Below are 26894 nucleotides of genomic sequence, written 5' to 3' on the forward strand. Positions count from 1 at the left end.
TTGTTTAAGTCTAAGGTTTAAGTTTCATCCTCAGAAGTATCTATCTCGACTTTCAACTTGTCCAAGTTAAAAATTGAAGAACGTTAAAATGCGATGCAAAATATGTAAACGGTCTTTATTCAAAATGAGGAAAATCCACATGCTGATTCTAGGGATCGAAACACCACTTGGACAAACATTACTCAAGGAAATGAAGGAAAATTTTGGGTTTCTTCAAGTAGCAGTGCCGTCTGGAATTTATCCAGATGATATTAATATTCCTTCAAATTTAATTAATGTCCCTCTTGACAACAGACAGGAATTAACAAAAGTATTTGAAAATTTCATTAGAGTTGTTGTTTCATGTTCTGAAAAATATTCAAATGAAACAATATTCAATGCAGCAAAAGATTCAAATACTAAATTTATTGATGCACAGTATTCCTATCCTCAAGCTGTTATTGAAGCTTCTTTATATAATTTGGCGTTCAATCCAACAAAAATGCATGCTTATCAATCAGCAAGCGGTATTGGTATTCGGGGGTTATGGATACTATCACATCAAAAACAATTTCCAAGTATTCCTCACGAAGAAAACAATGAATGGATCATCGAAAAAGATTCATATCATATCAATGACGTTGATATAAAGCACTATATATACTTTAGCAACAAAATTTTTGCAATGCTTTTTTACGTTGCAGCCATTCTTTTACGTATAATATTTCCATTTGGGTATTGCAAATCAACATATTCATCAATCTGCAATTGGAAATTTGAAGGCGAAACAATTGAACATAAGAAACGATATTCGTTCTCGTCAACAGCAGTATCTGTGGATGCAAATTACATTCGACCAGATCTGGTAATTCTTCATTTTCTAAAAGCGCTTGGTGTCAATGAAAATGAGTCTGCAGATTGGAGATGTTTCAAAAGATTCAAACTCCAACTAAAAGAGTATACACCTATAAATGAAAATAATGAATAAATTAATGTTGAACTGTTCTTAAAATAATGATGTTTTTGATTTCAAAAATCTTGGTTTTTTACTTCAACATATTTAGAGGAATTCATTCCTTTTTTTGGACAAATTACATCAACTCAATAAAGAAGACGTTAACATCAACTTCAGCTTAGCATTAAGAACGTGCACTAGTGAACATAGGAATAATGTTGCTTTTAACAAGATTTAAAAAATTCTAATTTTTATAATTTTTTCAATAAAATCCAATCTGTTTGTGGATCTTTTCCAAGAACAAATGTATGTTCTCCAATCCTTTCGAATCCATATTTCTTGTAGAACTTTTGTGCATCAAAGTTTTTCTCCCAAACTCCAAGCCAAATTCCTGTACATTTTTGTGTTTTTGCATGTTTAATTGCTTCATCCATCAGCATTGAACCAAGCCCAAGGCGTTTATAATCGGAGTCAATATATATCCTTTGGATTTCAGCATAATCTTTTCCTATATCTTCTGTTTGCGCATCACCATAATTTAATTTCAAGTATCCAGCAATATTACCATTTGTTTCAGCAAATAAATGAATCGACTTTGGGTTATTTATTTCAGAAAGTAAAATGTCTTCTGAATATGAATCTTTCAGATATTTTTCTAAATCTTCAGGCGTATTTTGTGCGGAAAACGTATCTGAAAAAGTTTTCACACATATTTTTTGTAGTAATTTCACATCCTTTGGATGAACAATCCTTATGCTTTTCATTTATATAACCTTTGGTCATCATCTGAAAAAGTGAATTTTGAAAGCAAAATAATCGTTTTATCAAAGACTTTACATAAAATAAAATTAATTTTACAATTTGTTTGATTTCAATTTATATTTCAATCATAAGTAAAAGGAATTTCAAATTACATTTTTTTATTCATTATAAAAATTTAAACCTTAACTTTTAATAACTGTATCAATTGCATAATTTCATTATTCCCTTTATATCTTTCACCAATTTCCTCAATAAACTTATTAATCGGGCAATTCATATTAATAGTTTTCCAGTCGTCGCCAGACGGCAACAACAAAAACGACTGAATAATAATCACAACGAGTCTCTCATTTGCGTTTTCACTCAGCGCGACTTCTATTTCCTTGGACACGGCCTCTTGCACAATCTCATTCATTCTCAAGTACGGCGCGACAGCCGCGAAAAACCTCACAGTGATATACAGAAACGGCGGCGGCGCGCAGTCGAAGAAGCGCGAAATCGCAGCGACGTTCATCGACACGGCCATTATCCGGGCCATCTCAGGCGTCTGCACCAAGACGACCGCCAAACTCAGTGCACGCGAAGCGACTAAAGTGTCATCTGATTGCAACATTTTCGACGTCGCATCAGGAACAATCGTTTTATCGATCCATTTCGAGTACAAAGCGAAAGGTAACAACGTCACTAATATACATGACGCGATTTGTTCTGATTCGAAATCGCTCAAATATTTAATTAACGTCGTCGTTTCGCTTAAGTTACGCTTTAACATTCCGCGTGGGAACTCGATCTTTAATGAAGCTTTAGCGGCGAGTTCGAATTCGGAAGAAGCGACTGCTAATGTAATTAATCGGATGATGTTATATTGAAGAAATGTTTCCTTCAAATTTTCATATTTTAATAGTTTTAATATTAATAATAATGAATTAATCGGATAACGATTTATAATTTGTGGTAATAAATATTCCGAAAACTTTTTCGCAAAGTTTGCGCTCTTACAATATGATAATACTGTCGACATATATCCTTCTTTAGCAAGTTTAATGAATATTAGACATTCAGGATCGAAGTCGACTTTTTTAGGGTCTAAACGTCGAATGATTGAATCGATTAAACTTAATGAATCAGAATTCGACTTTTCGATGAATAACAATAACAAATTACAATGTTTCTCTAATGTAATTGTATCGAATGATAACATTAAATTTAAAGCTTTCACATAATACACGTTATTTTTGGAGACATATTTGAAGATTAACATTCGAATTTGTGGTATTTTAATGATTGATTCTGCTGCATATGAAGAAATTTCATATGATTTATCAGAACAAAATTCTAAAATTCGTTTTGCGTCATTTAATGAATTAGAATGAATTGATAACAAAAATGAAATTGCCAATTTCGAATCAACTTGTTTTAATAATTCATTTGCGAATTCATTATATTCATTATCATTTAACGCGCGACATTTTTCTTGTATTTTCGGTTGGATCTTTGGTATATATTTTGATAAATTAATATATAATATTAAACTATATATCGAAAATTGTTTTGTTTTCTTTAATTCTTTTATCAAAAAATTCTTAGCAATAGTTTTAAGTTTCGGATTATCAGAATCAGTATATACATTCATTATAATCTCGAGTGAATTATCATCAATTATTTCTTTGGTAGTGATCTCAATTAATTGTTCTGTCGTCATATATAAAATCCCTTTTAATGCATTCGAATGATCTTTCGAAGTTAAGTTATAATAATTATTAAATTCTTCGATGTTTGTTCCTTTAAATATTAACTTCTCCGATTGTATAAGATTTATAATGTCATTAGAAGTCGGACGATTTTTAGGGTCACGTGACCAACCACAATTAAAGAAATTAATTAATGAAATGTCATATAACTTCGGCCGAATATCTTTCTCAAGAATTAAATGTTTTAAATAATTATTCGATAAGTTCGAAAATGGTTTTTCTTGCATTAATATCTCCCATACTAAAATAGTAAATGAATAAATATCAAGAGAATTATCATTATAAAGTGGATCGAGAATTACTTCAGGTGATATATACGTTGAAAAGTTTATCGATTTCAGAGGCTTATCGTTCTTATGAGTGGAATACCAAAAGCCGCCGATTTTAGCATTCAAGTTTTTGTCTAAATATATTACGTCTGAAGAAATGTTTCGATGAATGATTTTATGTAAATGCAAAAATTCAATTCCACGAATGATATCTAATACAATAATAGACTTTTGTGTGGTGGTCAATGGACTCTTTTGATCTTGAAGTTTGTCTTTTAATGTGCCGTTCTCACAATATTCATATAATAAACTTTGAAATGTAGTCGATGATGATTTCAAATGTAATATGTTTAAATGACCCGAATTATTAAGGATTTGGACATAGTTATTAAAGTAATTGATGTCATTGTCAGGATTAAATATTTCAAGTTGATAATATTTGTCATTTTTGGTCGCAAGAAAAATTGTAGAAAATTCGGATTTATAAAGTAATCGATTAGTATGAAGTGTGTTGGGCTCGAAAAGTTCAATATCTTTTTCATATTTGTTGATTTCGGCAATCTGATTGGCAAAATTTTGATTATTATACTTTTTGTGTATTAAGGAAAGATCACTTTGATGGGCTACAAATAATAAAGTAGGTGATAAAAATTCATCTGTTTTAAAATATTGTAAGATTTTCATGGAATTAAACCAAAAATTAAAAAATTTCTTGTATATGGTATCAAAATTGTTTTCTGATAAGACTTTGAGATGAAGCGATTCAGAACATGAATGACATAAAGATGCTAAATCTGTAATGTTTTGATTTAAATCTTCAATTAAATTTGAAAATTTATAATCAACTGATTTATTAAGCCTACCATCAAGGCATTTTTTAACAGTATCCATAAAGTTCGATGCTACTTTAAATTTATTTGAATGAATTATTGCAATTGAACATTGCGTTTGATAATATTTAATATTTTCATAAAGCTGATCGGTATAAGTATAAACTAACACTGAGCTTGATGATAATTTTAAAGAAGAAAGATTAGAAAGCAATTCTGAAACAGTAAGCATTTTATGGTGAGGGTGCTCCAAAAAATAAACTACACAAATATGTTTTCTTTTTTTTTGCTTAGAGCACTTTTCAATAATCACTTGAATTTCTACACGTCATATGATGATTGATATCAATCGAAAGCGGATTTCTTTTAAATTTAGGAATAAAGTTCTTATGAGGAAAATGTTTGACTTCAACTTTATGTTCAAAAAATTATTTTGTTGATAGAATCAATTTTGAAAATGAAAAATCTTTTACATAATAAGAGTTGTGCAAACAGAAGGTTTCACAATTAAAATTTTTATTAGCGTATAGGAATTTATTGAAAGATAGGTACGATTTATTCCACTGTGGAATTTTTAAAAATTTCTATTTTAGTTTTCATCAATATTAAATCAATTTTGATCGTAAATTCGACGATAGCATATTGAAATTTTTATGCATTTTGTAAATAACAAAAAAATTTTAAATTAGTTTTAAAATAAAAAATATACAAAATAAAGAAAATGCAAACTTTTATTCTTCTTCGTCATTGTGTTGATCTTCTGCAGATAAGAATACAACAATTACTGATATATTATCTTCCGAACTTAGCTCAAATGCGCGGTCTCTTATCTTTCTTGCTGCCTCCAGCGGGTCTATTTCGGATGCTATGAGGTCCACAGCTTCTTGGTCTGACATTACATCCCAAACTCCGTCGCATGCGATAATCACAAATGCATCTTCACTTGTAATCTGAACCTCCTTAATGTGTGGTGTTGGGTTCACGCAATCTCCGAGGAATCCATCACCGAGAGCTCTACTTACTGCCAACATTCCTCCAAGTCGACCTTCTTTTACAATACCTCCCTTACTTTGGATATATTCCATCTCTTCGGGCAAGTCAGGTTTATCATCTACGGTCAATCTCACGGCATTTCCATTATGCGACAATACGCAACGACTATCTCCAACATTCGCGACCGTTAACTTAGAACCGTCAACAACCGCAATTGCGGCGGTTGTGCCAACATAAACGCACCATGGCTTCATCTCGTTTTGGAGGACCTTGAACGAATCGGAGATTGCTGTGGTAAGAGGGGAGCCGCCATCGACTCTATTTTTGATGTAGTTGGGTAAATTTTGTGCTACGTATTCAGATGCATCACGACCTCCATGTCCATCAAAAAGACCAAAGAAAACAGACGTATCAGTAGGAATGTTAGGGACTACGCAAGACACATCTTCCATTTGTGGTCGACGACCAACAGTTTCAGCACTTCCATATCGAGAATGTTCTGTATCTTGTACAGTTTCATTCGATTCGATCGATTTCGCTTTGGATTCGTTCTCAACAAACGTCTCAAACAGTGCAGTGCCCTTCGCGCGCTCTTTCTGACGCGCTTTCCCGTCCAACATTTGACGTCCTTTGATTGATTTGAATACATCGAGTTTTGCTCGAAACTGCCTCTGGAACGGCGCACGCGCTATAGTGTCTGCGTACTCATAAACGACGGTGTTACGCGTTGTAGTTTCGGAACAAATGGCTTGAAGTTGTTGACCCAAATCGATATTCTTAATGTAAATATTTGTCGGAATAACTTTCTTCAATTCGTTGATGCAGCTGTTCGAGAGTTTGTTTGGCGATGCGCGGAATGTGCTCAAAATTCGAGAATATTGAAGTAAATCGATTATTGATTTGGATGCTGAATCATTGACATTACATGACTCCATTAATAAGGATGTAAGAGAAGGATGCCCAATCGCTGCTGAGATGATGACATCAGCGGATTCTTTGAAATCATTTTGACTGACATCTAACTCTTTGATCGTGTCTGAATTAATTAACAATTCTGCTATAGCTTTGGCATGACGTGATTTAAGGCCGCATTTACGGAATGAGATTTTTGTAAGATATTGTGGAATTGATAAATGTGGTAAAATGCTTTCAATAAAATTGGGTCCTATCTTTTCCCCAGTAATAATAAGTGGGATTTCGGCTGAGGACTCAGGAATTCTTTTAAGGGTTTCCCAGATGCTTTTTATGGTCTTGCCTAATTTTTTCTTGTTCTTTTGGATTTCGGGATTTGTGGTTTTAATGGATAACATGGCTTCGAAAAACATGCGTCCTTGCATGTTAACAATTGCAGATGATGGGCAGCTGGAGTCCTGTCCCATAAAACAAATTTTGTCAAAACCGCCAAAAATTTCAATAAGAAAATAACGGCTATGGCGGTTAATTTAACGTCTTAATTGGTCTGTTTTAATACTGTTTTCGTTACATAAAATCTTTTTCTCTTTTCATCAATGCTCTTAGTAATAAAATCATAAATGTTATTGACATTATTATTTGTGTTAATATGATGGTAAATTGAAACCATATAAATGATATTTTTTTGTAGTAAATCATTTAGTTTTCAAAACGTACATATTATATTTTTCTGTTACGTCAAAAATTTTCATTTACATAAATTATTAATTAAGTTTTTTATAGATATGATTATAAATAAATATGAACATTTAGATTTGTATGAAAATAATTAATTATCATACATAAAGCATACCAAAAATTAATTTCGTTCCAAAAAATAGGCGAAAATTTAAAGATTGTCTAGATAAATCGATAATTTATTATGAAATAGTATAAGTAATTTCCAAATATATAAATTTGAAATATAAAATTATTAAAACAAATACAAAATAAAACGTATAAATCTCTTTATCATTAATATTAATTCCTTCTTGAAGTAATTTAACTAATTTTCTGTCTCACCACTTTCAGGTGCAGAAATAAATGCAGTTACAAATATTGAAAAAAAATTCCAAATATTATTTTGAAATAAAAAGTTTTTAAAATAAACATTAAATAAAACCATTAAATATCTTTAGTATCAACATCATATCCTTCCTGTTTAAGAAGCATTTTCATGATTTTTTATAGAATATTTTTTAATACATACATAAGTGCTGAAATAAGCAATAGTCATAATTTCCAAACATTATTTTAAAATATGAAATGATAAAATTAGTCTCTAAATAAAATTAGAAAATAACTTTAATTATTATCAACATTGATCTTTTTTAATAAGACTTCTAATTAAATTTATATAGCTAAACTTATTTGCATTAAATAATTAACAAAAATTCCAATTAATGCTTAGGAACATTAAATTAACAAAACTAATATTAAATATAATAAATTTCTGTCTTTAGCATTAATATCAATGAAGAAATAATTGATCTTCTTTTTTTAAGAAATAATTCAACTATATAAGCTACCCGTAGCTAATATAACAGCATATATTGGAATGAATTGCACCTTAATTTAAAGAAAAAACTTTAAAGTTAATGATATTTTATTATTTTTATGACAAAAAACATGTGTTCTTCTTAATAATTGAATATTTTGCATTAAAAATTTGTATTTTCAAACACACTAATTCCAATTGAAGGAACTAAATTCGGAGTTACTATATTTAAATATTCTTGAATTGGTTATTTTTTCACGAAATTATTCGAAGTGGATGTAAAAAATTTCAAAAATGAAAAAATGCGAAACCGTTTATTCAAAAATAATGGACTTCAACACTTTCATTAACAACAACGTTATTTGTATAAAAAAACTTATTTCAAGGGCTCCTACAGTCAGGCATCGTGCAGTACATCCAAGCTTTCTCCAAATCCTTCTCAGAATTTGTTATGATAAAGATAAAAACTTATTAAGCGATCTAGGAAAACTCGAAGCATTTGACCACACATTTGGGTTTAACCTTAGTGAAACTTATTGCCTTATAATTCCATCAGAAATCGAAGTTGTTCAGAAAGCAATATCTTTATTCAAATCTTCAACAGCTAAACCCACAGTCGAAATATTTCTTTACCCTTATATGACGTCACCTGTTGCTGCTTATTTAAACGAAACAATGCCATGTTCTAAAGCATCTCTTGTTTTATTTGGTGAATCTAAGATTCCAGAAGACAAAGATCCCATTAAATTCACGGATCTTGGGGTTGATCTTCTTCCACTCGACAAAGATTTAGTCACAATGATCACACCGTCCTCCATGACTCGAATCTGGTCACTTAATGATCTTACAATTTTTTCCGAACTTCGGAATGCAATCAATCGAATATTTGCCAAATTCGGCAGCCCTTCCAGTGTTATTTCCGTTGGACCTTTTTCCAAGCAATTTGCTGAACAAATAGAAAATGTCAAAAGTGATGGTAATTTCCAACTTGTAATTGTTGATCGTATGGTTGATCCCATTACCCCATTATTATCCTCTCTTAATTATGAGAGTCAAATTGCCGAATATCTTGGAATTGAATATGGTCTAACATCTAACTTAGAATCCCATTCTCTTAACAAAAGTTATTATCTCCTATCAGCACAAGCAGACCACCTCATCGAAGATTTCCGTGTTCTCAACACGAGCGAGTTCAAGAGCGCCTTCAACAAAGTTAACGCTGAATTCAATGCGGCCCTTAACGGTCGCAGCGGCAACGACTTTGATTCGATTCGAACTGATGTCCGGGAAGCCAGTAACAGTAGCATTAAACACCAAAGTATTAGTGCCCATTACAAGTTAATCCATGCCATTGAGCATTTGAAGACTTGTGCCAAATGGCATGAAATTGAAGCAAATCAAATCAAAGTTTTACGGAAGGATTATACTGCTCTTAACTCCGTCTTACGCGATATGTTCGACCAATGCGCACCAATTGACCGAATTGTGAATGCGCTATCGTTATTATCAGTCATGAAAGGAGGCTTCGAAGAACTCGATGGTATCACAAAAGAGATGTACAGGAACTATGGAATCCAAGTTATACCATATCTTATCCGGTTATCACATTTAGGGTTAATCTTGCCAAAACATCAGCAAAGTTTTTCATGGGACAAATTGTTTGATGTAATGAATATGTTTAATCCAAACTGGAAGAACAAAGGCGACGACGCTGCCAGCGCGTTTGAAGAAGGCTTTGCGCCATTAATGGTCCGAATCATCGAACGAATTCTGAAAAATGAAATTAATTTGTTAACTAAAGCTTTGAACAACGCGAAGTATAAAGTGGAGGTACAAGTTATAGGTAACCCGACGCCGAAGAAGTACTTAATATGTTTCATCGGAGGAGTAACTTATACAGAAGTCAATTTGCTAAGAAGAATCGCAAAGAAAATTGGAGTGGAAATCAACTTCTTGACAACAGAAATTTATAATAGAAAACAATTCTTCGACTCGATCGCATATGGAATCCCTGGTTTAGGAAACGAATAATTAAATAAAAAAAGATGTGAAGTGATGTAAAATATTGAAATTTTCTTTTTGTGAAAATTTTCATCGGCTTTTTTTCAAATATTTCGCTGTCATAAAATTAATGAAAGCGTTTGACTTAAATTACTGCTATGTTAGTAATGAAGTTATTGAATGCTAATTTTCCATTTTCTTCTAAACTCATGATTTGCATCTCATGTTTCTCAAAAAAAGATTTTCAGCTTTATTTGGATTTCATGAAAAAAAAAATTGAAGAGAATGAGTTAAATAAAAGTAAATATAACATAATTAATATTTTCAGTAATTTCCTCCTTTGGGTTAATTCAAATGAATCACATTTCCTCCTTGCTAAGATGATAGAGTTTAAAATAAATCATTGTAAATTACAATGCAGATTTAAATTTATGTTCTGATTTTTCTCCTTTTATCAATAACTTATACTTAAATAATGCTTATATGAATATAAAATATCTTATCGTATAATTATTTCTAAATTTTGAATCTCTGATTTAGTAAGGAATTTGAAATTTCGCAAATAAACAGTTAAAATTTTGTTTAAAAATAATTGGTTTAATTGGAGGTGGAATTTTTATATATTTAGAATTGAATCAGTGAATTCTTGTGGTGTTTCACTTTTGGTATTCCATGATAAAGAATCAAAGCCAAATTTTTCCATTTAGGGATTTTATAAACGGCCAAGAATTAACCAAAAATGCATTTTTGATATCAATTTACTTGAGCAATGTAATGTTAATTAACATTTTTTTTGTTTATAAACTGCGTCACTTTTTTACGTAAATTTACATTTTGTTTATGGGTGATATTCTAAGTCAAAAAAATATTTATAAAGAAAATCTTCAAATGTTAAAGTCTCTTGAAAACATTATATTTAATTTAAATGATGACAATATCATTGAATCCGTTGAATCTTCATTACCTTATATTTCTATTACATTTTCATATTCATTTAATTTTATTGTTCGTAGAATTATTTATTTATATTTTTTAGCGAAAGGTTATTATTATCAAGTATGTTTTGAATACTTACAAAAATTAGATATGAAAGAAAATGAAAATTTATTGATACGTCACTTATTTCAGCATCTGAAAAAGGTCATACAGAAATAGTTAAATTACTTCTTGAGCAAAAAGAAATTGATATTAATGCTAAAGATAAATTTTGTTTTAATAATTTAATATTTTAAAATGATATAGGGTGTCCAACCCCAAGTGTAGCATTTCAGTGTATAAAAGAGATATAAAAAAATAAAAATAATTTTTGGATTGTTTATTAAATGTACTCTCCATTGGCATGTAATAGTAGTATACATATAGTATACATGTGTCAAATGATAATGATCTGTGCTTTTTGGAATGCCTGTGATGTTAGCTATATAGTGAATTGGTGCAAATGGTTCATCATCAAGTACATATAAAATTTTTCATTTATGATTTTAATGTTGTCGAAATCTATTGTGTCATTCAACTTCTTGAAGGTTTTTGATGTTCCATAATATCAAATATATTTTGTTATTGTTGAATATGAAATACAATTATCTTGCATAAGCAAGCTTCATTTCTGTTTATATAGATTTTTTATTTTTCCCCTGCAAGTGTCAGAAAATTGCAATTGATTTCTGGAATGTTAATGTAAGTTTAACAAATTCCTATATATTTTTATGAATTAAAATTGTTACTTTAATTTCAGGTGATGAAGAAAAATATGACAACAAAGCAAGGATTCGAATTTGTAATATGCTTTGAGTTTATTTATCTTCGTTATTATCATATCGATATATATTAAAAAATGTTTGAATGACATCAGTGATTGTCATGACCTAAATAATATAAAATGTTTTTGAACACATTATAATTATATTTATAATTTATTTTACTCAATCTTTCTTTTCTTGCTCTTCTTCAGGCTTGTACGTTTCCTTCCCATCCATAAATAAATCATAAACATATTGAAGAACTTTTTCTGCGTATAATTTGATCGTTGGTTGACTAAGGCTTGCCACAATTTCTTTAACATTTTGGTAGATGCCGCACCACAAGTGTTCGTGGCTCTTATTTGTAGCGAATCTGAAGAGGATATAGATCGTAAAGTATGTCATTGATCTGACAATGTAAACAAAAGGTTTTACTCTAACAAACGAAGGTGTAAAGATCGTCATGAGCTCAAATGCAAACAATAAGAAATCAAATGTGATCTTGAAAAATTTTGGTGTATTTGGATCTCGAATATCATGCATTTTTTCAAATATTCTAACAACTGTCTTTATCCACGGCATCGTATTTTGTGGATCTTCAACTTCACGAAGAAATTCTAAAAGTCGATATAATGATATGGTTCCAATTACTAAAGGCCATGTAAATGGAGTTTCAAAGTGATAAAACAAGAAATTAGTGAAAATTAAATGGGCAGAATAATTGCTGAGAAAATTTTTATAAGTGATAACTTTTTGTGGATTTTTCATCTTGATTGATATATAACTAAGATATAACATAAATGCATGGAGTAGTGTGGATGTGTAAATATATAAGTTGATGCCTCTTGGTCTTTTAATTGAAATATAAAATCCAAGAAGCACTGAAACAACTGTTAAGAAATGAAATACCAGTAACATCTGTTGTGCTGTGTTTTTTTGAAAAAATCTTTTAACGATTGGATTTTGTTCATGTTGCACTGCTGTGTTCGTTTTATTCATTGACAATTTCCAGTGAAAAAAATGCCAAAATAATTCGAACGATCAAAATCAATTGAAATCGAGCAAAAATCAAAAGACACTTCAACGAAATATCTTAAAAATGAATTTAATTTTATTTAATTGGAAGTGACTTTGCTGAGAAATTACTCAGAAATACTTTTTTCATTATGATCAGGTTGTAAATTTACCATCATCCTAATTGGATTAAATAGAAATATCATTGAAAGAGTTGCACCAAGTAAATCAGTATAAAAATAACAAAACATTATTCTACTTGGATTATCTTTTCCTGTATAATATAAAATTGTTGCAATTACAGGTAATCCTATAAATTGTGAAATAAAATTTAATAAAGAAGCTCTGCTTCCTAATTCCATAACTTGAAGGATTGAACACGCAATAGTTTGAAATGTTGCTAGTGGACATGTATATGTTGTTGGTGGAATCATATGTTCTAAGAAATCCAAAAAAGCTTCATCTTTAGTCCAAAACCGAGACATTACTCTTGGTATAAAAGAAAATAAAATACCTAAAAGAACAGTCCAAACTTCACTTATTAAAATAAAGTAAAGTGTAATTTTTTTCATTCTTTTCCCATTTTTACATCCAAAAGCAAATGAAGCTGTTGACATATAGCCATGAGAAATAGCATTTGGTAATGAAGAGATGATATGAAATACACGCATTGTAACATGAAATGCAGCCATGATTTCAACACGAATCCCTTGTGTTTTTGGACATAATGATAAATATTTTTGGATTAAAGCTGTCGGCAAAACATCTGATATTTGATTTATTAGAGAAGATATCCCAACAGAAAGTGCTGCTTTAGTTTCATCATTTAAAGATCCAAATAAATTTAAATAATTTAAATAAAGTAAATTTTCTTTATAAAGCTTTATACTTAATATAATGGCAATTATTCCTTCTGCCATGACAAATGATAAATTAATTCCCCACATTCCTGTTTTAAATAACATTAACATCAATGGTTCAATTACACATACAGCAAGAATACTTGATAAAAATCTTGATAATCCATACAATAAAGAATTACCTTTTCCTAAAAATATACTGCATGAAAGTACAAACAAAGAAGATGAAATAAATCCTAAACATTGTGGTAAAATATAAATAAATCCTGCTTCTTTAAGTTTTATATCCATACCAAAAAAACTCATGACAGGATGTACCAAAGGAAGGATGAAAATAGGAACCATAAATGATATTAAGATACAAATTGATACCAAATCCATTATAACCTTTGGAATAGATTTTGTTGATTTAATTCCATATAGATAAGGAACTCTTGAAGTAATAGAAGTTTGAATCATTGCTGTAAGTCCATAAATAATATTTTGAAGAACAAACACTGAGCCAACAACACTTAAGCCAAACTTTCCAAAAACATATCCTATTATTTTGGTATTAATTGCTCCGATACCAGCAGTTCCAGCTTTCGATAAGAGAGGACCTAAAGACATAAGAAAAATATTGATTAAAGGGGAATGACCTCCAAGGTGATGCTCTGTGACTTTGTTTTCTGTATGAAATGAATTTGGTGAGGAAATTATCTGTATAGAATCACTTGATTCTTCCATTTTAAATTTAATTACTTAAGAAAAATAAGATGAGAAAATCATATCAGAACAACTTTTCATAAACATTAATAATATAATCGGAATTAATACAATTTTATCAAAACATATATAAGACAAAATAAATTTTTTCGTCATAATTGTACAAGTTATACAAAACATTCTGAATGACAAATAATACAAGGAGAAGATCCTTCGTCATATGAAGCTAATAGTTCTTTAATATTTTCTGAAATAATAATAATTCATAATCTGAATGATTTAATTAATTTTAAATTAAATTCACTAATATTACAAACATCGATAATATAAAAAAAAATTTGTTGCTTGTTCAAACTAAAAATATGATAATATTTGAAGTTAATGACGAAGTAATATTACGAATAATATTATGTTTTCATATATTTTTAATGAAGAAAAGATTGTATGCTTATAAACTTACAAATAAAAATAATTAAATATATTTTAAGTGAAAATTTTAATTTTAATTTACAAAATCTAAAATTCAGGAAGTTCGGGTGAATTGCGCAAAATATCCTCAATTCGGTCGCATTCATCATATATTCTTTTTTTATCACCGCTGTCATTTTCCTTGGCGATTTCCTTTGCTTTTTCGATGAGAGTGTTTATCTCTTTTGAGTTTGCGCGAATCACAGGATATGTCTGTTCACATAATGTTCGCAAAGCTATCAAAAACTTCGCTGTATGGCTTATACTCTTTGAGAACATGAGTCTTTTGGTCATAATTCCGAGAAAAATTTTGATGTATCTTGAAGCACATAGACCAAGAAATGGAAGGATTTGTGAAATTTCAACAGAAAAAGAGTAACTAGCAACAGCTGTCGTTGACTCACGACTCCATGTCTCAAGAAAATGTGTGAAAAATTCATGAAATTCATTTGTTGATGCATTTTCATATATTAAAGGTACGGCTTTGGAAATAACAGGAAGAAGAGATGGCATAACTTCGGAATGTCCGACTTGTACCAATTTATCAAGACATTTTTTTAATTGTGGTGCAACTCTTTTGATTTGTGCAGGGGCTGCTTCCTGAACCAATACAAAAAGGCAATCACAACCATTCGCTTGAACAATGGGTCGATAGTGAGAAGCAATTTTGATGATGATTTCGTAAAATTTATCAAAATTGGGCTGAATAACATCATATTTAAATTCTACAAACCAATTTCGAAACTGAACAGCTGATTGTTCAAATGAATCAGCTTCTTTAATATCATCAGATTCAAATTTTGTGGAAAATTCATTAAGTTTTTCTTCCATCTTGTGGGTGATTATTCGAACAAACATAGTCAAAATTCAGTACGACCGTTAATACTAAACCAAAACAATTTCATATGATATTTGAATTGCCTTCTTTATCAAACCAAGGCAAAAAGCAAAAAAGCAGACAAAACATTCACTTAGTGATCACTTTCATATGTTTTTCTCATAAAGGATCGTTTTGTATTTGCCAATGTTTTTATTGATATTAGTAGATACCTCAAAAAATAATAATAATATTAAAATAATAATAATATTATTAAAATAATAATAATATTATTAAAATAATAATAATATTATTAAAATAATAATAATATTATTAAAATAATGATAACAACAATAATATTATTATTACATTATTTATTTCAAAAAATTTTTAATTTGTGCCTCCTCATTTTTTTTGATGAGTGGCGTCGCTAAAGCCAATTGGCATATCCTGTGTTAGATTTATCTTGATAATGCTTCCGCCAGTTTTGCTCAGGTGCAACGATTGACTCAATTATTGCAGGTCTTGCTGAAATGATTTCAAAGATTTGACTTTGCTTGCGCAGGTTTTATAGCATCTATTATACTATTAAATGATGTTATTATTAAAATTCCTCATTCTGTTGGCAATGCCTGCTGAGATTTGCTCACAGTAAAAAATTGCAGATAAGATATCTGTTTTTACGCTTTTGGAATGTCTTTATAAAACTCTTTGTAATTACAAAAAGGGAAACTCGTCTGTTACGCGCATAATTTCTTATAAATGAAACCAAAAATCGCAAAGAAAGATAAAAATTTAAAAGAATTTTATTGAATCAATTTACCGAACAAAAGCGCTATTTTCTCGTCGTGCGATCTCACTCTTATGAACCCATTAATTTTATTTGTTTCTTTGTTTAACTTTGCGCTTATGTTAATTCCAACTTCTTCACCGAACACAGATCTTGTGAACAAATTTACTGCGACGAAGCTTGCAGACTTGGCTGTAGTTTCCATCATCTTCATAGGCGTCAAAATCTTTAATTTGTTTTTCTTTGCGACTTCGTTCACAAATTCAATCAAATCGGTTTTTTCTGTGTGAATGTCCACTTTTCGCTCCCAAACGGACTCCGACCACTTTTCTCTGAAAACCGTCTGCGATACGAACGATGGCTCGAAACAGAAAAACGGATCAATTTCAATGGGCGCTAACGGCAGCAGCTGATGGTCGCTGCCGCCTGCGCCAGCAAAGTCAAACGAAACGGCGCCGAAGAGTGTGCCACAAGCTCCTGATGAGATCATTACAGGAACATCGAAAGAAGCATTTTGACCAGGCCCTAAAGCAATGCTATCATTTCGTCTCATAATTGAAACAGATCCAATTGCTGTAAACTCAAACAAAATGTTCGTCAAGGTCGATTTCGTTTGGTTGTATAACGTGAAATGATACACACGATCAAATTTTCTTAATGTACAATTGGCTTCAACATATAAAGAATCTGATAATCCTGTTAATTGGAGAATCGGAAGTTTAATTTCTTTCTTGTTCTTAACAGGTAATGGTTCCAAGACGTTGATTAACGAAGAAAATTGCATTCCGATATTTGCAGGAATAATTTCCATTTCATTTGGTTTCGTTGAATTCGTCTTTTTGTTTATAATCTGTTGCTGACTTTCTTTAAACGCAGATTCGCATGATTGGATCAATAACTTTGCCAGGCTCATATCGTTTGATGCCAATAACCACAGATTACATATGTCTTTCGAGTTCTTTTCGATTCCAGCGAAGTTGAATATTGTTTCGACGATTTTGGCTAAGTTTGGAATGTCAGCGCCTTTCATTTTCAATCTGACCAATGAAGATATAATTGATAATGACAAGTACGCGTTACCATTTTTCAACATTCCTTTCAATGTTTGATCATTATTACTATTAACAACCTTTGTGGAATAAGTTCCATCGGAATTAATTGTTGTTAATGTATTCGGATTACTTATATTAGTAAAATCTATCAGCGAAGTTAATATGTCCACAGCGGTGTCGAGGTCTTGTGCAAATTCGGCAACACTCCAAATGGCTCGCGTGAGGATTATCTGATCAGTACTTGTCTCCAAAACGTTCGAAAAGAACTGAAACGCTTCTTTCCGAGCTCCTGCGATGCCACAGTCCTTCAAAAGAAGCGAAGCTGGCTCTGATACTTTGGTGTCATTATCACTAATAAATAGTCCGATGTTTTCTGCAATGATTGTTGAGGTGGAAGGGAATCGTAACAACAGTGTGCGTAATACTTCGAGCGATTGGCGATCTTTTGATACTATTAGTGGTACAAGTGATGATGAATTTTCCTCTGTAACTAAATCTACAAGTTCTTCAAGTAGACGTGTCCGAATTGCTCCGGTTACTGTTGTACCTTGTGCCATTTCTAGTGTGAATGATTTCATTTCTTGGCGATGTGCTTCAATCATGTCAATTAACTCTTGGACAATAAAGGCACGAATGTTTTCATCTGTTAAATCTCGTAATAAGTTACAATATGTGGTGGCAGTGGTGTTGATTGCTGATGTGCTATTGGAGATTTGCCGTAAAACATACGCCGACTGAACGCGGACCGATACGGATTCGTCCTCACAAAAGTCGATAACGGTCTCCAAGAGCCGAACTCGGAATTGTGGAAACGCTAAATAGGTTTCTGGTACGACTTTAAGAAGCGATAGCTTCATGTCAGTGGTATAAAATTGCTTCATGTTAATGGTTAAGTTGGCGGCTTCATGTGGACTACACTTATATGATGAATATAACATGGTGGTTAGAACACGGGAATCAGATTCGGTGGTAAAGGCTTCAATGATGGAGTCGGCTAGTGTTGATGAAAAACAATCAAAATCTCGGGATAGTCTTCCAATTAATAAAGAAGCATGACGGCGAACATATTCTTCACGATGTGTTAAGTTGGTGATGATGGGTGTAAGCAATTGCGATAAAATTTCTATATCATTGATTTTGTATAAAAAACGAATGGCTGCTCCTCGGACATATTCATTAGGATGTAATAAAAGATTACGTATGGCATCAATAATTAAAATAAATTCTGGTCTCATTTTACCTGATGAGTCTCTTGTATCAACATTTTCAAGAAACATTAAAAGTAATTTAATAACTCTATGATTATGACTTGTTGCTGTGTATTGAACAACAGGCATTAATAAATGTTGTGGAATGGTTTCAGAATAACTTAATAATACTAATTGCTCTAATGCACGAGCTTGAATTTCTGGTGATTGTAAACTCTTTAAGTCTTTGCTAATTTCATTCCATTTAGGTTGTTTATCTGGTTGATAAGCAAGTGTAAACCATCCTCTGATCATTGTTTTAATTAACAAAGTCTGTTCGGATAAAATTAATTTTTTTCTTTTATATAAAATATAGTTAAAGATTACGTAATTTTATTTATAACTTGATTGATTGAATCCATCTTTCTACATCATTTCTTGTAAATCCTCTAACCCATACAGGATTACCAAATGCTCTCCCACCAACAATTTTTGCACCCGGTGCATATTTCTTAATATCACTAACAGTTGAAGCCATGCCACTTCCGCCATGTGTAATGAATGGAATAATAATCTTTCCATGAAAATCTGCTGAAGCTAAAAATGAAGAAACAGGACAAGAAAGCCTACTACTCCAACATGGCGAACCTAGGAATATTACATCATAATTTGAAACATTACCATTAGATACAATTTTTGGAAGAACTCCATGATCTAAGTCTTTCTTCGCACATTCACACAATGGATCATATTCTTTTGGATATGGAGGAATTGTTTCGATACTAAGTTCGTCTGCATGACAAATAAATTCCTTAATATAGCGTGCAACATTTCCAGTGGTACCAGAAGCTGTATAGTAAGCAATAAGTACTTTCTTACCTTCGAAGGCAGACATTATTACAAATGAATTATTAATAAAATTCATCGAACCATTCTTCGTACGATAAAAATTGAGTAAAAAATTGAATTGGGAGTTATGGAAAATCATTGAAAATTTTGAGTGATTTAGAAAGAATTTTTGTGGTAAACCACACACAAACAAGTTTTGTGGATCCCAACTATTTTAAAAATATATATATATTTAGTATTTTTAAATAACTTCTCTAAGTTTTGTCCATTATTACGAATGGCATTAATAAAAATGCTTTCTATTTCAAATGAATGAATGAAGCATCAAGCATTTCATGTTTGTGAAAATTATGATGCTTCTTTGTAGTTGATGTGAATTATAAAAGTTGATTATTTTATTTATAAATTATTTTTGTTATTAAAAAATATTATACTTTTAAATTAGGAAAAAATTATTCGGAAAATGTCAAATTCCTCACAAAAATGTCATTTCCCATTTTTGAAAAAATGGAGGAAAAAACACCAAATTATTGGACAACGCTAAATTCCATTAACCAAATCATATGTAACATGCAAGAGGAAAATATTGCTCAATCAGTTCTTTCAATCACTAAATTATTTGATTACAGTCATCCGTTTTCTTTCAACCTTGTTATTTGTCAAATGATATATAATTCATTTGTTATAAGAATTAAAAATGATAATAATATAGAAATATATATAAAATTCATAAATGAGATTAAAATATTCCAAAAAGAGAATAAAATTGAACCCAAAATATCTAAAGTTTTCATAATGCTTCTTCTAAAAAAAAATAATCAAGAATCATATTATATAATAGAGAAAATGATAAAACAAAATTTAATCAATGAAAATATTCAATGTTATATTTATTCAAAATATTTTGCACATTATAATACAAATAAAGAAAACAAGAAAAAATATAATGATGATGTAATAGAAGAAATTTTTTTTGAGAATTATGAAGAACTTTCAAAGAATGATTGGGAACTTCACAAGAAATATATTAAAGAAGGACATAATCCCAATTTAATTGCAAAAATAATTCGAAATGATGAAATAGAAAAACTTCAAGAAATATCATCACAAAGCGATTTTGATTTTAATCAAACAATTGTACCATCACTTTATGAAAGATGTTCATTTATAAATGAAGAAGATGTTTCAATAATTGATTATGCAGCATTTTTTGCTTCTGTTAAATGTTTTAAATATCTACTTATGAATGGTGCAAATGTTGAAGATACAGGTAAATATGCAGTTGCAGGTGGAAATGAAGAAATTATTCATTTATGCGAGCAAAATTATTCAACATTTGAAAATGCGATTGAAACAGCAATTAAATTCCATCGAAATGAAATCTTCAAATACATTTATGAGAACAAATTTGAAAAAATGAATGAAAATAATCAAAAGATTCCATATATTTTCGGAAATGAAAATCATTTACATTCTTCTAGTAGTAATGATGATTATAGTGAAAATAGTAATGAAATTGAGGAAGAAGATCTTTATGAAGGATATAAAATTGTAATAATGAAATATAGTTTAGAAGAATTAGGAAAGAAATGTATTTTATATAATAATTACGAAATATTTATATTTCTTGAAAAAGAAGGAATGAATATCAATGATATTGTTATTGATGAATCAGCAAAAATTGGTAATATATTCCTCACTAAATATTTTCTAGTTAATAATGAAATCCCTAAAGATATTTTAGTTTTTGCAGCAAGATCTGGAAACATAGAACTTGTAAAAGATATTTTAGAGAAAGGAGAAGTTGATATTAATGCAAAAGATATTTTTTTACTTTAACTAAAGTTTTTTTTGAAAATTTGATATTTTATAAAAGAATTCGAAAATTATTTAGAATATTTAAAACAGCACTTATAATAACATCTGCAAATGGTCATACAGAAATATTTAAATTACTTCTTGAGCAAAAAGGAATTGATATTAATATTAAAGATATTTTTTTTGTTTTACATGATATTCATTATTCTTATTATTCATTTCATATTAATATTTAATGATTACTTAATTTTTTTTCTACAGCTCTTATGTTTGCATCATATTATAATGATATCAAAATAGTTGAATTACTTCTTGAAATAAAAGGGATTGATATTAATGCTAAAGATATTTATTTGTTTTGAATGATTATTATTTTGTCAATTTAATATTAAAAAATAGTATTTGGAAATTATTTAAAATATTTGATACAGCACTTATAATTGCATCAAGAAAATGTAATTGTAATATAGTGGAATTGCTTCTTAAACATGAAGGAATTGATATTAATGCTAAAAATATCTCTTTATTCTATATGATATTTATTTTAATAATTCGATGATTCAAAATAATATTTGGAAATTATTTATATTATTTGAAACAGCACTTATGAAAGCATCTAAAAAATGTAGCTTAGAAATAGTTAAATTACTTCTTGAACAAAAAGAAATTGATATTAATGTTAAAAGCAATTGTTTGCATTATTTAATATTTATTTTGATAACAATATATTTCAAAATGTATTATAAAATTTTTTTAATATATTTTCGACAGCACTAATTTATGCATCTTTTTATGGTAACCCAAAAACAGTCAAATTACTTATTGAACAAGAGGGAATTGATATTAATGCCAAAAATTTTTACATGCATTATTTAATACTTATTTTAATGATTTTATATTTCAAAAAAATATTTGGAAATTATTTAAATCATTTTGGACAGCACTAAGCTTAGCATCTTCAGAAGGTCATTTGAAAGTAGTTAAATTACTTCTCAAGCAAGAAGGTATTGAAATCAATGCAAAAAATTTTTATATTTTTTATTTAATGATTATTTTAATTTTCTGATGTTTTAAAATACATTATGGAAACTGCCCAATTTATTTGAAACAGCACTTATGTTAGCATCTTCAGAAGGTCATACAGAAATCGTTAATTTACTTCTTGAACAAAAAGGAATTGATATTAATGCTAAAAATATATATTTGTTTTATATAATTTTTATTTTAAGAATTTGATATTTCACTATAATATATGGAAATTACTTAAATTATTTGAAACAGCACTTATGGAAGCATCTGAGAATACGAACATTGAAATTGTTAAATTACTTCTTGAACAAAAAGGAATTGATATTAATGCTAAAGATATTTATTTGTTTTATTTAAAATTTATTTTAATAATTTTATATTTCAAAATAATATTTGGAAATTATTTAAATTATTTGAAACAGCACTTATTAGAGCATCTGAAAAGGATAAGGCCGAAATTAGCGAGTTATTTAAACAAAGAGAAAATTCTGATATCAATGTTAAAACTGTATATTTGTATTATTTCGAATTTATTCTAACATATTGTTGTTTTATTATAATATTTAATTTAATTGTTTTAAGGCAAAATTCAAATATTTCTGCATCAAAACTTTGCTGCTCCTCTTACTTCTATATCTTGTGTATATGTATATATCAAAAAATAAAATATAGAATTATAATAAATTTTTTAAGTGAATTTTCTTGATTAATGTTAATGGATTTGAGTTTACTGATTGGAAATTTTAGAACAATTAATGGTTATATAATTAGTATTCAGCATAAAAAAAATATAAAATAATAGTCATGGCTAAGTGAAAAGCATTTAAATTTCGTTTTAACAATATTTGTTCGTTTTTGATGAAACTTTTTATCGAAACCGTTTACCTATCAGCTCAGAAAAGGTAAATGAAATGGAAAAAATAGTTGAAGCCCTTGCAAATTTGATTTCAAATGATCCACATCTTAATAGTTCTTCCAATGACTTGCTTATGGAAGCTATAAGTGACATAAACGCATTTCCAATTTTTTTGGAATTATTATTATCAGAAAATTATTTTTCTTCTCCATTCTACCAAGCTTTAATTGTCCTTCTGCAAAGGCTTATCCAAAATATTGATTTTATTTTCTTTCAACAATATTTTGATCGAATTAAAACAATTCCAATTTTGTTAACATTAAACTTTAATATTCAAACAAAATATTTAATTTCAGATCTTACTATCACGATCTACAATAAATCTGAGCATAATTGGCCTGATCTTCTCAATTTTATTCTTAATTTTTTTAATAGTCAAGAATATATTTCCATTGCATTTTACTTTTTTTCCAACTTTCTTCAATCCAATCCTATTGTTCTTTCACATCCTCTTTATAAACAACTTTTCCAACAATTTCTTCAAAATCTCAATTCCGATAACATTGAGATTATGAAACAATCCATTCATTTTTTTCATCTCTCTCTCATATACATTGATGACCCTTCTATCATTTCCGTTTCTACCCTTATACCATTATTAATTACAAATCTTGGTAATGTAATTAAGTCCAACATTCATCAATTCGAAATCATTGATGTCATTGTTTGTCTCTTTCAGCCAATGTTTACATTTTTTCATCCATATTCCGAACACTTTCTTCGGTATTCATTAGAATGTATTAACAATAAAAACATTTCACTCGATTCGCGTGTTGCAATTCATCAAATAATTGAAGCGTCACTTGAATACTTTGAAGAGTATTGGGACTTTTCCCAAGTAAATGTTTTGTTTTCATCTTTACTTTTGTCATTTGAAGTTTTCCAATTTGATCGAAGTTATGAAAATTCGTTTTACACATTTAACTCGAATTTTATTGAAGAATATTTAAGTCGAATGGATCCAAAAAACGCAATCGAATTCATTATAAATATATTTAATAAATTCCAAAGCGAATTTCCTCAGTTCGCATTATATGTTGTGCAAATTTTAATAAATTCCGTTTCTTATGTTTATTTGGAAGAAGAAAATGTACAAATGTTTTTGTTGAACATATTAATGAATGGAATCAAACGTAAAAATGATTACAATTTGTTTTTGCAAGCTAAAGAGTTATTCAATGATATGATTGAAACAAATTATGAATTGTTGTATTCGATTTTCGACGATTTATTAATTTTATGTTTGGAAAATTCCGAATTATTCGATTTATTTGATTTGCTGATATTAAAAATCAAAAAAATTCCAATCAATTTAAACGATGTTCTCCAATATTTATTGAACTTGTTTTATAATAATCAAAAATTTGCGGCATTAAAATGTGTTTCTTCTATTATTTCATTGTTTGATGGTGTTAATGAAAACTTATTTCATTTTATAATTCCAACAAATTTTCCTTTTGAAAAATTTCTGTATAATTTTGAATTTTTGGATTTGCTCTCAAATTTGACAAAAATTTGCCCTCAAACAATTTTGACTTATTCAATAAGCATAATTTCAATAATCGATTCAATTTTAAATGACGATAACTTGTTTGACTATTCAATTATTTCCTCAATTTGTGAACTAACAGTTTCTTTTGTTCAAAATTTCCCAGAAATTATTTTGAGTGCAACCGTCGTTCAAAAAATTTATAACCGTTTTAACGATCAAAGTGAATTCAAAGACAACGTTAATTTATTAGTTTTTTGGGTTTATAGAATGACGGGACAAATGAAAGAAATATTATTTAATATATTAAATGAAGAACTTCAAAACGAAAGTGATAATTTATCTGATTTATTTAAAATTATTTCACCTATTTTAGGAACTGATTTCGAAATATTTCTCCAAAATGAATTTATTGATATGAAATCAATTCGAATTCTTATTGAAGAATGTGGAATAGGGTCATCAATTGATTACATTATTGCAAAGATTATCGAGTGTATCAATGAAGACGAAGGTATAAAATGTTTAATTTCATTTATTTATATTTTAGGTACATCGAAAGTTAAATACAAAAACATTTTCATGAACAAAATCACTAAGAAACTTAACAAATGTAAAAGCAAAGAAAAATTTGTTAAATTTTCATTTGCGTTAATTTTGTTCAGCATAAACATTGACGAAATACTTTTTAACACATTAATTAAATCGATTTTTCCATTAATACATGAAACGAATTCGAGTTTACGAATTTATGTGTTTCGATGTTTGTATATTGCGATTATGAATAATTATGTGTTTAATGAGAATGAAATTAATGAAATTGTTGTGATGATAGATGAGATTATTAAAAATGAGCGAAAATATAAAAATGAATTAATAAATATAACAATTGCATTAAAAATGAAAATAGTTAAAAACGAAAATATTTTGTTCGATTTAGAAAAAATTAAAAATTGTAAATTGAATTTAGAAGAATGTTTAAGTTTTATTAGTTTTGTTATAAATGAAAATATACCGAAAAATGAATTTGTAATAAGAATTTGCGCATTTTGTTTATGTGTAAAAGAATTTGTTTGGAGATTAATTGATGAAAATGAGAAAAGAAATTTAATAAAAATTGTAATAGAAAATATGGAAATGGCTTTAAAATATATACCAAAACATATGTTAAATATTGTCGAAAAAAGAATTAAATAAAAAATTTATTTCTTATTATTTTATATGAAAAAATATTTAAAAAAAAAAATTAATTTTTAGTTACTAATTCGCGACCGAGTTGAAAAGCCTTCGCAAGATCCTTTGGAAATTCTTCTTTTCTCCTTCTTAATTTTTCTTTAACATCAAACACAGTAATTGCGTATTTAGAGTAATCATCAACTTGTTTGGTATTATACACACAAAATCTTTCGGATTTTCCACGAAATACGTATTCATTGTTTTGCTTGATTGCATCCATATACAGTAAATAATTATATTGTTTTGCCGCTTCAGGTGTGGCGTTCATTGTATAGATCATAAGTGTTTTAATTGGTTTTGGAAGAGAGGATGCTTCTGGCATATACCTCATGTTGGAGAACCATATTCTTTCGAGCGCAGTATGAAGATATGATGAAATATGGCTAAAATAGATCGGAGATCCAATAACAAGAGCATCAGCAGTTCTGATTTCTTGGAGAAGTGGTGTAAGATCATCCTTAATAATACATTTCCCAGCAGACTCTGGGGTCTTCTTACATGTTAAACAGCTTATGCATGGTTGAATCTTGAAATCAGAAATATGATAAAGCTTTGTGATAGCGCCTGCATCACGAGCACCTTCAAGAGCTTTCTCTACTATCATATGTGTATTCCATCCTTTTCTTGGGCTTCCGTTGATACCTATAACTTTTAACATGTTAATGGTCAATGAAACAAAAATCAATGCCCATTGAAATATTTCAGAAGTTCATGTATTGAAAAATTATGGGCGGACGATAAGTCACATCCCAGAATAATCATGATGAACACTAATAAGTAGTTTATATTTTGACATGTTTAAATATATATTTCTATTGATATCATTTAAAAATAATCAAACGCATGCACCATATTTAATTCGGGAACTATAAAATATTATTCCTGACAGTATAAAGAGATAATTTTAAAATTTTAAAAAAGATTCAGTGTTTTAAT

At 29.1% G+C, this 26894-nt stretch overlaps 7 protein-coding genes across 7 annotated transcripts; 1 reads left to right on the forward strand and 6 right to left on the reverse strand.

Annotated features, from left to right (window-relative positions):
- Nucleotides 1–1871: 1871 nt before the first annotated feature.
- On the reverse strand, nt 1872–2897 carry GO595_004460 (uncharacterized protein; the record flags this gene model as incomplete). Its single annotated transcript, XM_067917594.1, has 1 exon — nt 1872–2897. The coding sequence occupies one exon, from the start codon at nt 2895–2897 to the stop codon at nt 1872–1874; it is 1026 nt and encodes a 341-aa protein (XP_067775584.1).
- Nucleotides 2898–5277: 2380 nt separating this feature from the next.
- Nucleotides 5278–6918, reverse strand: GO595_004461 (protein phosphatase 2C; the record flags this gene model as incomplete). The annotated part of the gene is made up of 1 exon (XM_067917595.1): nt 5278–6918. The coding sequence occupies one exon, from the start codon at nt 6916–6918 to the stop codon at nt 5278–5280; it is 1641 nt and encodes a 546-aa protein (XP_067775585.1).
- Nucleotides 6919–8315: 1397 nt separating this feature from the next.
- On the forward strand, nt 8316–10019 carry GO595_004462 (Sec1 family protein; the record flags this gene model as incomplete). The annotated part of the gene is made up of 1 exon (XM_067917596.1): nt 8316–10019. One exon carries the CDS (start codon nt 8316–8318, stop codon nt 10017–10019), a length of 1704 nt encoding a protein of 567 aa, XP_067775586.1.
- Nucleotides 10020–14823: 4804 nt separating this feature from the next.
- GO595_004463 (uncharacterized protein) lies at nt 14824–15288 on the reverse strand (the record flags this gene model as incomplete). The annotated part of the gene is made up of 1 exon (XM_067917597.1): nt 14824–15288. One exon carries the CDS (start codon nt 15286–15288, stop codon nt 14824–14826), a length of 465 nt encoding a protein of 154 aa, XP_067775587.1.
- Nucleotides 15289–16398: 1110 nt separating this feature from the next.
- GO595_004464 (coatomer subunit beta-1-like) lies at nt 16399–18936 on the reverse strand (the record flags this gene model as incomplete). The annotated part of the gene is made up of 1 exon (XM_067917598.1): nt 16399–18936. The coding sequence occupies one exon, from the start codon at nt 18934–18936 to the stop codon at nt 16399–16401; it is 2538 nt and encodes an 845-aa protein (XP_067775588.1).
- Nucleotides 18937–19018: 82 nt separating this feature from the next.
- Nucleotides 19019–19516, reverse strand: GO595_004465 (flavodoxin; the record flags this gene model as incomplete). Its single annotated transcript, XM_067917599.1, has 1 exon — nt 19019–19516. The coding sequence occupies one exon, from the start codon at nt 19514–19516 to the stop codon at nt 19019–19021; it is 498 nt and encodes a 165-aa protein (XP_067775589.1).
- Nucleotides 19517–25968: 6452 nt separating this feature from the next.
- Nucleotides 25969–26616, reverse strand: GO595_004466 (flavodoxin family protein; the record flags this gene model as incomplete). The annotated part of the gene is made up of 1 exon (XM_067917601.1): nt 25969–26616. The coding sequence occupies one exon, from the start codon at nt 26614–26616 to the stop codon at nt 25969–25971; it is 648 nt and encodes a 215-aa protein (XP_067775590.1).
- Nucleotides 26617–26894: the final 278 nt, after the last annotated feature.

Source organism: Histomonas meleagridis (assembly GCF_020186115.1).
Source record: "Histomonas meleagridis strain 2922-C6/04-10x chromosome Unknown contig_26, whole genome shotgun sequence".
NCBI classification, from domain to species: Eukaryota; Parabasalia; order Tritrichomonadida; family Dientamoebidae; genus Histomonas; species Histomonas meleagridis.